At 40.3% G+C, this 12,585-nt stretch overlaps 1 protein-coding gene across 4 annotated transcripts in view; it reads left to right on the forward strand.

Moving 5' to 3' along the window:
* LOC125457603 (evC complex member EVC-like) overlaps positions 1–10,767 on the forward strand; it is a 56,811-nt gene extending 46,044 nt beyond the window's left edge. For 3 of the 4 annotated variants that reach the window (XM_048542052.2, XM_048542071.2, XM_048542081.2), the window contains 3 exons: positions 1,658–1,784; positions 4,396–4,486; positions 6,172–10,767. In XM_048542052.2, the coding sequence (XP_048398009.1) occupies positions 1,658–1,784; positions 4,396–4,486; positions 6,172–6,239 (286 nt within the window). In that variant the 3' untranslated portion in view covers positions 6,240–10,767. Of the gene's footprint in view, positions 1–1,657; positions 1,785–4,395; positions 4,487–5,071; positions 5,177–6,171 lie in introns of all 4 variants that reach the window. The other variant, XM_048542062.2, reaches the window with a different exon arrangement.
* Positions 10,768–12,585: the final 1,818 nt, after the last annotated feature.

Here is a 12,585-nt window from a genome sequence, read left to right on the forward strand (position 1 = left end):
CCCATCACTCTTTGTCTTCCATCTCTGTGCCTATTCACCTATTATCCAGCATGGGCATTAACTAGCAAGCATCATTCAGTTGCTCTGCTGTAATATCTGTTTTATAACTTGTATGCAAATAAACACACCTTTAATCAATCTGTAAGAAGTGATTGATTCTTAAACCAATATCGTTAACATGACATGGTGACCAGCGCTCAACTTTATTGGCTGTTTCAAAGGTTTGAGTAATAATGTGATATTTTCTCCAAAAGTACTGTACAGAAGTAGCAAAAAATTACAAAGTACGTAGTGTGAAAAATCCATGAAAATCTGAAAAGAAACAGAAGACAATGTTGCAGAGCAGTGCTATAGTGCAGTGAGTATACCTTTTTATGAAATATGCCATCAGGAAAACAGGCACAGAGCTCAAAAGAAAACCATTCAAACTGCTGGAAGCAGAACTCAATTGGAGCTGCAAGATTTTGTTTTCAAAGCAAAATCAAACCCGTTAATCCTTGGGAAGCAATTCATAGAATCCCGACAGTGTAGAAGCAGGACATCTGCCCCATTGAGTCTACACTGACAATCATCCCAACCGGACCCACCTCCCTACATTCCCCCATGGCTAATTGACCTAGCATGCATGCCTCTGGTCACAAGAGGCAATTTAGCATCATCAACCCACCTGACCTACACATCTTTGGACTGTGGGACGAAACTGGGTCACCTGGAGGAGACCCACGCAGACACGGGGAGAATATGCAAACTCCACACAGACTGTCACCCGAGGCTGGAACCGAACCTGGGTCCCTGGCACTGTGAGGCAGCAGTGCTAACTACTGAGTCACTATGCCACCCTAGCACCTAAAAATTGTCCAGCAAAATTTGGGAATTTATTTGAAAAATTGGTGTATCTGGGGATGCCTTTTTGAAAATGGAAGAACATGAATCCATCATTTTGTTTCATGTTAAAGAGAAATTAAGAAAAAAATTACTACTCTATTCTATGAATGCTGTGTAGACTCAATAGTTTTGAAAAACTGAAAAAAAAGTCAGTGACATTATCACTGTACAAGCATTTCCTCCCAATTAATTTGAATTAGTTGCTGCCCATAGCTGAATAAAGAACCACTTTGTGTTATTTACCGTATTATGTATGTATTCAGTTATTCCGAATGATTTCAACGTGATAGCCTGCTGGATTTCATCAACGTATTGACACCTGTGTAATAAGGCACTCTTGCATAATAGTACCTTAATTGCCTGAGGGCATTTAGTAATGTTAAAGACTTTAGATAGTGCTAGGCTATTGTATATTTCAGAGATAACTACTATGACCATCACTATCCTATCACTGATAATAAAATGTGAGGCTGGATGAACACAGCAGGCCAAGCAGCATCTCAGGAGCACAAAAGCTGATGTTTCGGGCCTAGACCAGAAGGGTCTAGGCCCGAAACGTCAGCTTTTGTGCTCCTGAGATGCTGCTTGGCCTGCTGTGTTCATCCAGCCTCACATTTTATTATCTTGGAATCTGCAGCATCTGCAGTTCCCATTATCTCTGATACTATCCTATCACTATTGGACAAGGCTGTACTATTCATTTAGCAGAAACTGAAAGATTAGAACATTTAACATCATTGTTAGTGTTTCTGTCTCTCATCTCTGCAAACAGGTTGGTGCTACAGCAGAAAAGGATTATATCCATGTTGTTGCTTGAAGAGGAGACAAATATGGAGTTCCTAAAGAAGAGGACAATGCTGCTTCATCAGCTGAAGGAGCAGGTTGATTCACACCTAAAGGTAAAACCATCGTCATCATAAATCAAGTGACTACACTGTGATATTAGTTTATTAACGCTTCCATAAGGCACTGTTTTGTGGTGACATTAAGCAATTTAAAATAAGACTAATACACATGAAAATCTTGGATATGATAAGAAATGATACGATATGTGGCATGGTGGCTCAATGGTTAGGACTGCTGCCTTACAGCGCCAGGGACCTAGGTTAGATTTCAGCAGGCTAGGTGGATTGGCCATGTTAAATTGCCCATAGTGTTCAGGGATGTGTAGACTAGATGTGTTAGCCATAGGAAATGCAGGGTACAGGGTGCGGACAGGTCCGAGTGGCGTACTCTTCGGAGGGTTGGTGTGGCCTGAAGGATCTGTGACTTCAATGTAGTGATTCTATGACAATGCTATTTAATTCAACCATGCCTTGTGGTGTTCAGTACACCTTTAGGGTGGCACAGTGGCTCAGAGGTTAGCACTGCTGCCTTACAGCGCCAGGGACCCATGTGTCTATGTAAAGTTTGCACATTCTCCCCGTGTCTGCGTGGATTTCCTCCTGTAGTCCAAAAATGTGCATTACAGGTGGATTGGCCATGCTAAATTGCCCATAGTATCCAGGGATGTTTAGGTTAGTTGGGTTAGACATGGGTAATTGCAGGAGTTGGGATGGAATGCTCTTCAGAGGTCAGTGTGGACTTGTTGGGCCAAATGTCCTGTTTCCACACTGGAGGGATTCTATGAAATTCAGCTCAGTAGTTTTCTGGGTGATTTGCTGTCATTTGTAAAACAAACTGGTGAAAACAAAAGGAAAAGATACTAACATTGGGGTCCAACAGCAGCTTGATGCAGGATTTCATTTATTAATTTGGTCCTGAGCGATGTGTTAAGAAAAACAGATTGCTTACAACAGCATCATATAAATTCTGCAGGACTAATAATTGTGGCTTTCCAAATGAAATTTGACTCACATATAACTTACAGGATGAAATGAATAAATCATATCTATCCACAACTTATTGCGTCGTTTAGTTTAAGTGGTACAAATCCAAAGGTTTTTTTTCAAAACTTAAACCACAATATGTGCTGAGTTGGGTTAATGGAACCCAACAGAGACAGAAAGGTGATAACTCTAAGGGTCCATAGTTTGTGTTAAAAGGGCAAACCAATTGAATATTCCACTCCTCCTCTCTCGTTAGAATGACTCCTGCTGCAAAAAGACCGGTCAGCACTGGATGATGATAGGATGTTGATGAGATGGGCCTGTTTTCAGTATTAGAATCAAATGGAACTTCCAAGGCAGGCCAAAACTGTGCCGTTGATTTTGATATTAATGCCTGTTCCATCTCCACCTTATTTCAGTGTAGGAATGTGAGGAGATCACTTGCCTTGCCTGAAAAGGAGGTGGTATGTGGGAATAGGACAAAGCTATGGCACAGTGAGTAGCATCATCGCCTCCAGGCACATTCCACTCCAGGACTTGATGGCTAAGGAAGGTGCATACATAGCTCAATCAAGCAGCTTGGGTGTTAACTTATAAATACTTGCAATATAAGCCACGGCTGTCAGTAAGAGCAGGAGAAGTTCCTGGTCAGCATGTTGCTGAAAGAAATTAGAGCCTCCATCATTGCCATCCATAGCTCCATGCTACCATTTGCATGTAAGAATGTATTGTTGCCACAGCAACTTGAGCTCCTTGCGAGGCCATTTGGATGGATGGTCTGTGTGGATCAGGGAGTACCAACAGCACGTGGTTCAATCATAATTCCATATGGGCCAGACTCGGAACCTGCCTCCATACCTTACCCATGTGAAGGCCTTGATACTGTGGATCAGACTTGCCACCAGGCAGAGAACTGAAGAATACATTTGAGACGTGGCGATAAGACAAAGGTGGGGTATCATTGTTCAGCAAAGGCTGTCAGTTGAGCATACCTGCTTTACTTATACATTTTGTCTTAAAAGGTTTCCATGCCTCATAAGCAAAATGCTTGTTTTGCTTAAAGCAGCCCAGCTCTTCAGAGGGGCCTTGCAGTTCATGAGGGACCCTTTTCATTTACTAATGTTCACACTTCCTATGTGTTCCGTGGAATTGGGTGTTTCATAGGCATTGTTTAAGTACCAGGCATAACCCACTTGTTTCCTCTTCTCTCTTGATGATAGTCAATTTCAAATGCCAGTATTTTAATTTTTTTTGTCCTGCAAAATCAGGTTGTGCGACAGAGCATTTTTTTTGTGTTTCAATACTTGAACTTGTAATCCCACAGTTTTCCTCACCATTTCAATGTTAACGTTTTGTTTAATGACATTGTGTAAATTTTTAACTTTTATAAGGACAAGAAATGCTTGAATTAGGGAATGGAATAGTTTCTATTTGAAGCCTCATACCAGCATCTAATGTTCCAGAATGGCTAAATTGCACAGTTCATGCAGATTAAAGCTCCTGCGTATCTGCAAAAACTAAAGAACTGCCCTATTGTGCTAAACTGACAGTTTTTGCAGTTGTCACACTACTTATCTTGGAGTCGGAATGAAATTGTTAATGCAGTGCCATTTGATATCAAGTTAGTTATTGTTTTGAATTCTTATGTAACGTACTTTCTCTTTCTAAATTCACCATTTAGGTGGCAGAAAAAACATTCATGTCTCAACTTGCCGCTTTAGCCAGAGTTCCCAAAGCAGACTGGAAGACTCTGGAGAAGAAATTCCTTTCAGGTAGTTACCTATTTTCATTTTCTTTAAATGTTTAAAATCTCAAGAGTTCTGGAGGGTCTTTGAGTTGAGTTGAGCAGATGCAGATATACAAGAAAAAATGAGAATCGTAATATATAGCCATGCACTTTCTTGCTTCTCCCTTGGTAAAAGAAGGCGTATTGGATATTTAGCAATTTATTCGATTTAACATGATGTCCTAAATGTACGGATGTGTGGCACATGTAGTGTACTGTATTATATATTGAGGACTGTGACTGTTTTTTTTAGAAGCCTGATATGATGAATCTAATCTCCCCCTATCATATTTCTAAATTCTCCTTCTTTATGCCTTTGAACATATCACGACAGGCAAATGTATAACAGCCTTAGCAAACTATAGGCATTCCCATTCGTAACATTGAAACCTCCCTGTTCCTTATGATAGTGGCTGTGTGGGTTAGTGAAATCTGCACCTTTTGGCATGTTTGATCGTTCTATACTCTTCCACTCAATCCCATTGATGGTATTGTCCATTTGCATCTTTACCGGCCCAAATATAGCTAGGTCTTCTTGAGCTATGGCTTTTCTTCTTGTCCTGTTATATAGGCATTGGATGCAAAAGGATTAGTCCACGAGTGAACCACTGGGTGGAGCTGCAGTTGGATGCCCTTTGATTGGAGAACAAAGTCAAAAAAAAGCATATGACGCCAGGTTAGAGTCCAACAGGATTATTTGAAAACGCATGTTGTCCAACACCATCAGCTCATCAGACAGCAGTCAGAGCCTGGCTCAATCTGCTCTCTTATTGACCTCATTTATTTATAATATTTAATGTTCCTCAGTGTTCATGGAACCTACATATAGTTACTATTATGTAACAAACCTTATTTTGTTATCCTAGGATAAGTGGGCGTCTAATAAAATTAATTCATGGTTCAGTCCTCACTGCTAACTGCCAGAAAGCCCCTAGGCTAACAGAGGACGATGTATTGACAGCATTATTCTACATATGGTGACCAGGCCTTGCCATCATAATTGCAATGCCCACCTCATGATCTCATCAACAGTGGCATACATGTAGAAAAGTTTTATGTTGATGACACCAGATTTACCTTATCTAGTAATTGTTTATGTGTAATTGAAGAGAAATGGTGGTATCAAAACCACACATCCATAATCGTGTCCATGATGAGCCAAAACATAGACTACCTAAACATGGGCACATTTGAAATTGTTGTCATTTTATTCTCTTCCCCAGCTGCTGTCTATAGCTCTGAGTATTATTCTATAATATTTATTCTTGTCTGACTCCAAACTGATGTCCAGACCACTTTCTGCTTGCATTTTTGAACTACATTCATTGACTGCCAGAGAATCATTCTAGCCCACTGTAACCTGATCACCCAGCCAAAAAGCCCTAGCTTCATATCATTGGAACCCACATTCAATTTCAAAAAGTCTGCTCCTTAGTTACAGATAAAAAATGTAATATAACTTGTTACATTGCGCTGTTTATAAAACAGTGTTTCTCTCTCTCACTATAATATAGTAATGTGGGATGCCCACTTACTTTTGAAGTTATGTTTTTAAATGTATTCTAACATAAAACGGCTATTATAGTCTAGATAACATTTAGAAACAGCACTTTAAAACGTACCCAATCATCATTAATTCTAAATGTAAAACATTTGTACTTTCCCAAACAGGACCTGCAAGTGGAAGACGTAAAAGAAAGGAACCCTATTTATACAAACAGCTAAGTGAAACCACATAAAAACAGCAAAAGGAATATATTGTCTGACCATTGTACTATGTTACAGTATGCTTCCATGTTTCCACACTCAACTTTTATACCAGTGACTGTGACTAGCATTAGTTTATTTTTCATACTAGATCACGTGTTCACAGGATTGGTATAGGAGAGAAGGAGGCCAATCAGCCCCTCATGTCTGCACTGGCTCTCTGACCTAGTGTCAAACTCCTTCTCCTTCCCATAGCTTTGTAGATCATTTATCTTTAAGATGATCATCCAATACCTTCCTGACTGCTTCCATCGAACCTCCCTCCACCATACTTCTAGGCAGCACATACAGAATCTCTGTAATTTTTTTTTCTCACCTCACATTTGCTTCTTTTACAAAGAACTTAAATTGTGCCTGCTAGTTCTTTATCCTTTTACAATGGGAACAATTTCTTCCCATCTACACTGACTAGACCATCATGACTTCTCCAGTCTTTGTATCTGTCAGATACTCTGCACTCAGGATTGCAGTAGCTCCGCTGGTGCTGATTCTGCTCTTCCCATCATCCTGATTATTTATTTCCAAACTTCACTTCTGTTCCTTGTCCACTTTTAATCTGTCTTGCACTCAGTCCACGTTCTCATATTTTCCTCCTATCCTCCAGAACAAGGTTCCTTCTTATTACCACTGCCCTGTAAACTTTACATTTATAATTTCTAATCTCTACAAACTTAAGTAAAGTCACAAATTAATCATGACTTTGAAAATCCAAGCTCAAACCTTAACCAGAAGGGAACCTGTTAGAGATGTGTAAGATTATGAAATCCATAGATAGAATGGATAGGAAGGCACTTTTTCCACTGGTGGAGATGTCAGTAACCAGGGACCTAGATATAAGGTATGACATAAAAGCTAAGAGGAGAGTTGAAGTTTTTTTTCACCCAGAGTGTGGTACAAGTGTGGAACTCACTGGCTGAAATTGTGAATGAGTCAGAACATCTCATAACATTTAAAGAAAATTTACATGTTACCTTGAATTGCCATAGCCCTCAGGATAATGGGCCAAAAGGTGGAAAAATGGATTAGTGTTGACTCATAGGGCTCAATAGCATCCTATTGCTATGGGATTGGCTTTCTGTTTACTTCCTACATGATTTGGGGTGGCATGGTGCCTGAATGGTGAGCACTGCTGACTGTCAGTGTCGGGGACCTGGATTCGATTCCAGCCTCAAGCGACTGTCTGTGTGGAGTATGCACATTCTCCCCGTGTCTGTGTGGGTTTCATCCCACAGTCCGAAGATGTGCAGGCTGAGTGGATTAGCTGTGGGAACTGCAGGGTTACGGGGACAGGACAACTCTTTGAAGGGGTAGTGTGGACATGATGGGCAAAATGGTCCTGCTTTCTCACTGTAGAGATTCAATGATTCATGTACCTCTATATAAAACGGCTGTTTTAGTATTTCTAAGCAACTTCATCTATTGACAGTCTCAATTTCCATTTTCCAGTGTTTATTGACTTCCACAGAACTTTCATGCTGGACTAAATTTTTGTTAGCCAGTTAGGATTGCAGTCGGAAAAAAGTTCCAACTCCACAAGCCCAACTTGGGTAAAGTACAAGAAGAGGATAGACCTTCATTCTGGGGTGGTTGGGTACTAAGGGGACTTACGCCCAGGGAAGGATTCAGAGTCAGCCACGAGGGCTGTCTGGTTGTTTAAAAGGTCCACTCAGTTTTTGTTTTACAATTGAACACTAAGGCAAATGAAAAGTCCTCACTCTAGTAGCCCTTTATCTCAACACATTCCATATGTCTTGTCCGTGCCAACTGAAGCCAGCGCATACCTCCAACAACTCCCCAAGGCCGCTCATGACCAATGTGCCAATTATGTCCCTCAATCTACATCCCAGTACCCTCATACCCTCCATACCACTCAAGATTCATCACCTGTCTCCAAAGTGCTTCATAGCCCCTTTTTCGGTCCATGGTACATTTGTCTGTATGGTCCTCATAGAAACCTATGACACCCCAATCATCCCAATAGATGTTTATAGTCCCTAAATCAACGTAGTGCAAACTCATGCCAACCCATGACCTCCCCTTATATTTTAGTGCCAACTTGTGATCCTGTTATACCCTCCAAACCAACTCACTCAGCATCCACCATGAGCAAATCGCAAGATCCATGGTGTTATTATAGGAAATGAACTTCAAAGTGTCTATTTCAGACTGAACTTTTTCTTTTAAAAAGCATTCATTACATTTAAATCCTTTCAATTCCCTATTTCATTGTGAAGACAACCACTTGTATTCAAAGCATCACCTCAAAAGCAACTAATCTCTTTAAGATGACTTGGAGCTGTCAATCAAACTGTATACTTACAGCACCCCTCCCCCCACCAAAGATAATACAGTAATGGTACCATTCAACCTTATGTCAAATGCATCTATTTAAATTGCTAGCACAGATTTTTTTCAACTGTAGACTCAGAGCTTTTTCAAAATTTAAAGGGCAGGGAACTTGACAACTTATCTATTTTTAAAATTAATAATCGTCTCTAATTTAATAATCCCAAAGGGATACCTAGCCTTTCCCAAAGGGAGCTGGGCTGGTTTTGAGATGCAGTGTGGGGAGGGGAGAGTTTAAAGCTTGTGAAGTCCACTTTGATACCATTGGCCTGCAGGGTTCCCAAGCGGAATATGAGTTGCTGTTCCTGCAACCTTCGGGTGGCATCATTATGGCACTGTAGGAGGCCCATGATGGACATGTTGTCTAAGGAACGGGAAGGGGAGTTAAAATGGTTCGCGACTGGGAGGTGCAGTTGTTTATTGCGAACCGAGCGTAGGTGTTCTGCAAAGCGGTCCCCAAGTCTCCACTTGGTTTCCCCAATGTAGAGGAAGCCACACCGGGTACAGCATCCCAAAACCAGCCCAGCTCGTCCCGACCTCCCTAACCTGTTCTTCCTCTCACCTATCCTCTCCTCCCACCTCAAGCTGCATCTCCATTTCCTACCTACCAATCTCATCCCGCCTCCTTGACCTGTCTGTCCTCCCAGGACTGACCTATCCCCTCCCTACCTCCCCACCTATACTCTCCTCTCCACCGATCTTCTCCTTTATCCATCTTTAGTCTGCCTCCCCCTCTCTCCCTATTTATTCCAGAACCCTCTCCCCATCCCCCTTTTCTGATGAAGGGTCTAGGCCCAAAACGTCAGCTTTTGTGCTCCTAAGATGCTGCTTGGCCTGTTGTGTTCATTCAGCTCCATACTTTGCTATCTCAATTCTGGACGATGGTGCCTGACTGAAAGAGCAGATTTATTGTTTCAAAATCTAAGCACCTGGCCAATTTGTTTCCATGTAAAAGCTGTCTTCAGTAGCTATTCAGATCATGATGTCAAGTTCCCAGGCACCCTGCTTCTTTTTTATTATCTAACACTTTTGAACGAATAACAATCTACTTTTCAATAGGAAAAGTAATCTAATGCATCTCAATCATTGCACGATGCTGGTCAATGAAATATTCAACTTAATTATTCAGAATATAGCCCTGTGATCACTCACTGCTGTAGAACTCTTTCTTACAACACAGAATCAAAAATGACATTTGGTGTGGAGAAAACTAATTACACATGCCTGTCAAAATATTCCCAAATCCTCAGCAGACCTCCTTTTGAACCCTCTTACCTGATGAGTTTCCTGCACTCGTTCCCAACATTTTAGGGACATAATATTCCAGACACTTAATTTCCTTCAGAAATGCTGCTTGGCCTGCTGTGCTCATCCAGCTCTACACCTTGTTATCTCAGATTCTCTAGCATCTGCAGTTCCTACTATCTCTTAGTTTCCGTCAACAACTTCTGACTTTCTGTACTTTCCAGATGCATCAAAGCCTCTGTCCCCCTTAAGTGCCCTTCTCTCTTTTCATCATGCTGTTTGCTTCCTTTGAAATTTGTTCTCTTGGTTTTTACTAAGGTGCCATTCTAAGGCATCCTTGCCTTTTTCTGTGAAATTAACTGGTTATTCACCACAAAGCTTGCTGCTTCATACTTGCCTCAGCTTCCACAGTACTCATTTTAATTTTCACACTTGAGCACCTCATTTTGTCCTGATTTATTTCATCACCTTTGGTAATTTCCAGCAGGATGCACAGGCCCTTTACCCATATTTTAAAAGAGTAAAATTCAACATGTCATATTTTGAAGAAAACACAGGGAAAGGACAAGATACAAAACCTGAACGTATTATTGAGTAGATGGAATATACTGTAAAGTATGCTAGATAGACGAAAGGTTTCTACCAAAGAAAAGTTTCAAAAATCAACAATAAAAAGAAATAATATCTTGCTGTAGAGTTAAAAACTTTGACATATTCTTCAGCACTTTGATTCCAACTATTTTTTATTGGATTTCTGTTTTTGCTGCTTTATTAACATTTTTTGTTAGAAATTACCAGTTCATTCCTGTATTGAGAAATGTAATATTATTGCTTTATGCCACACTTCCTCTGCAAGAAATGGGGTGAAGTACTGATTATTTTTTGCTGGAAAATTTACTTTGAAAATAAAGGTGCTTTTAAATAATTTTAATTGTTTATGTTCAAGTAGAATTTCCATGCACACTTAGTCACAGGGACATGCATTTTAAATGCTGTGTGATTTGTCAGTCATAGGTTGGATATTTTCTAATTAATCTGTTCAGACACTTTTTAAAAAAAAATTTAAACTATTTTCCTAATAAACCTGTTCAGAAATGTTATGACATACACCTCTGGAATAGGTGGGACTTGTGCCTAGGTCATAGGGATACTATCACTCACCACAGGAGGGCTCTTCAAGTCACAGGTTAAACAAGATGCCTGCCTACACAGAATGCGACCATTCAATCCAGTATGCCTATACCAGCTCTTTGAACAATCTAATTAGTCATTAGCTATTCAATTATTCCCAATTCCCTCCTGTTTTGTAGTTTTGCAGTTTATTTCCTATAAACGTATGTCTACTTCCCTTATAAAGGGGAATATTGAAACTGCGATCACCACCTTTTCAAGCAGTGAATTCCAAATAATTTGTATTTAATTATTTGTTCTTCTTCATTTGATCAATTTTATATATTTTTAAAAGGCATTGGAATACAGTCCAAGTGGTACACAAAGATCAAAGACTACTGAACAAAAAAAATGCATTGTTGAGGCGCTTACAATGGAGAGTAACTTGCTGAATATTATGAACTCCTGCCAGGTGTATTTTTGATGGGAGGGCTTGTAAAATAGGTCAAGTGGTCGGCCAACCACCTTCCCACCCACCCCCGAGATGAACCCCATAAGATAGTGTGTGTGTGTACGGGCTCCCAAACTGCTGCCTATCCACACACAAATGTTAAAGGCACAACTGCCCTGAATATTACTGTGCTCATGTCACAAAACAGTTGTCGTAGGCTGTCCTTTTGGTTAAGTTTTTTTTTTAAATGGTGACAAGGAAAGCGGTATTATATGTGGAGGGTGCACTTTTAGCCGTGCCTAAATATCTCAGCTTGTCAAGAATTAAAACAGCCTGTCTGTTTGCTGTCTGACACCTGACCATAGAGCAGCAAGATACCAGAACCTGAATGCACATTTAAGTCATGTCACAGAGTTCAATTTAGGGCCTTCAAGAATCATAACTATATACAACAGTTTTTTTTCTTAAATTTCCTCCTAATATGTAGTCAGTTTACTGGATATAACTTCAAACCTTAATCGCTAAAAGGTTGGGCAGTTGTCAACCTAGTGAATGAAGATACCAAACAGGACAACATGCATGCCAATCAGCAGTAGTAACAAGTGCTAGAGCTAAGTGATTCCACAATGAATGGATCATAAGTTCTGCATCTGTATTTCCTTTTTATGTTAAGATCTGCCTGTACTGCGTGCAAAACAAAACTTTTCACTGTACTTAGGTATATGTGACAACAATAAATCAAATCAAATCAAATCAGCCTTGCCACATCAAATCATGATTGCTGGTGAGCAATTAAACACCTCATTAGAGGAGGAGGCTCCACAAATATCCTCAATGATGCAAGAACCCAGCATATCAGTGCAAAATATGTGGCATTCACAACAATCTTCAGCTAGAAGTGCTGAGTGGATGATGCATCACAGCCTCGTTCAGTGGTCACCAGCATCACAGATGCCAGTCTTCAGCCAATTCGATTCACTCCACATGATATCAAGTTACGATTGATGGCACTGGATACTTCAAAAGCAATGAGCCCTGACAACATTGTGGCAATTGTACTGAAGATCAGAACTTGCTCTATCCCCTAGACAAGCTGTTCCAGTACAGATACAATATTGGCTTCTATTGTCTTCTCTTGATCATCAGTAAAATGATGAAAGGTGTCA

Source organism: Stegostoma tigrinum, chromosome 1 (assembly GCF_030684315.1).
Source record: "Stegostoma tigrinum isolate sSteTig4 chromosome 1, sSteTig4.hap1, whole genome shotgun sequence".
Taxonomy (NCBI): Eukaryota; Metazoa; Chordata; class Chondrichthyes; order Orectolobiformes; family Stegostomatidae; genus Stegostoma; species Stegostoma tigrinum.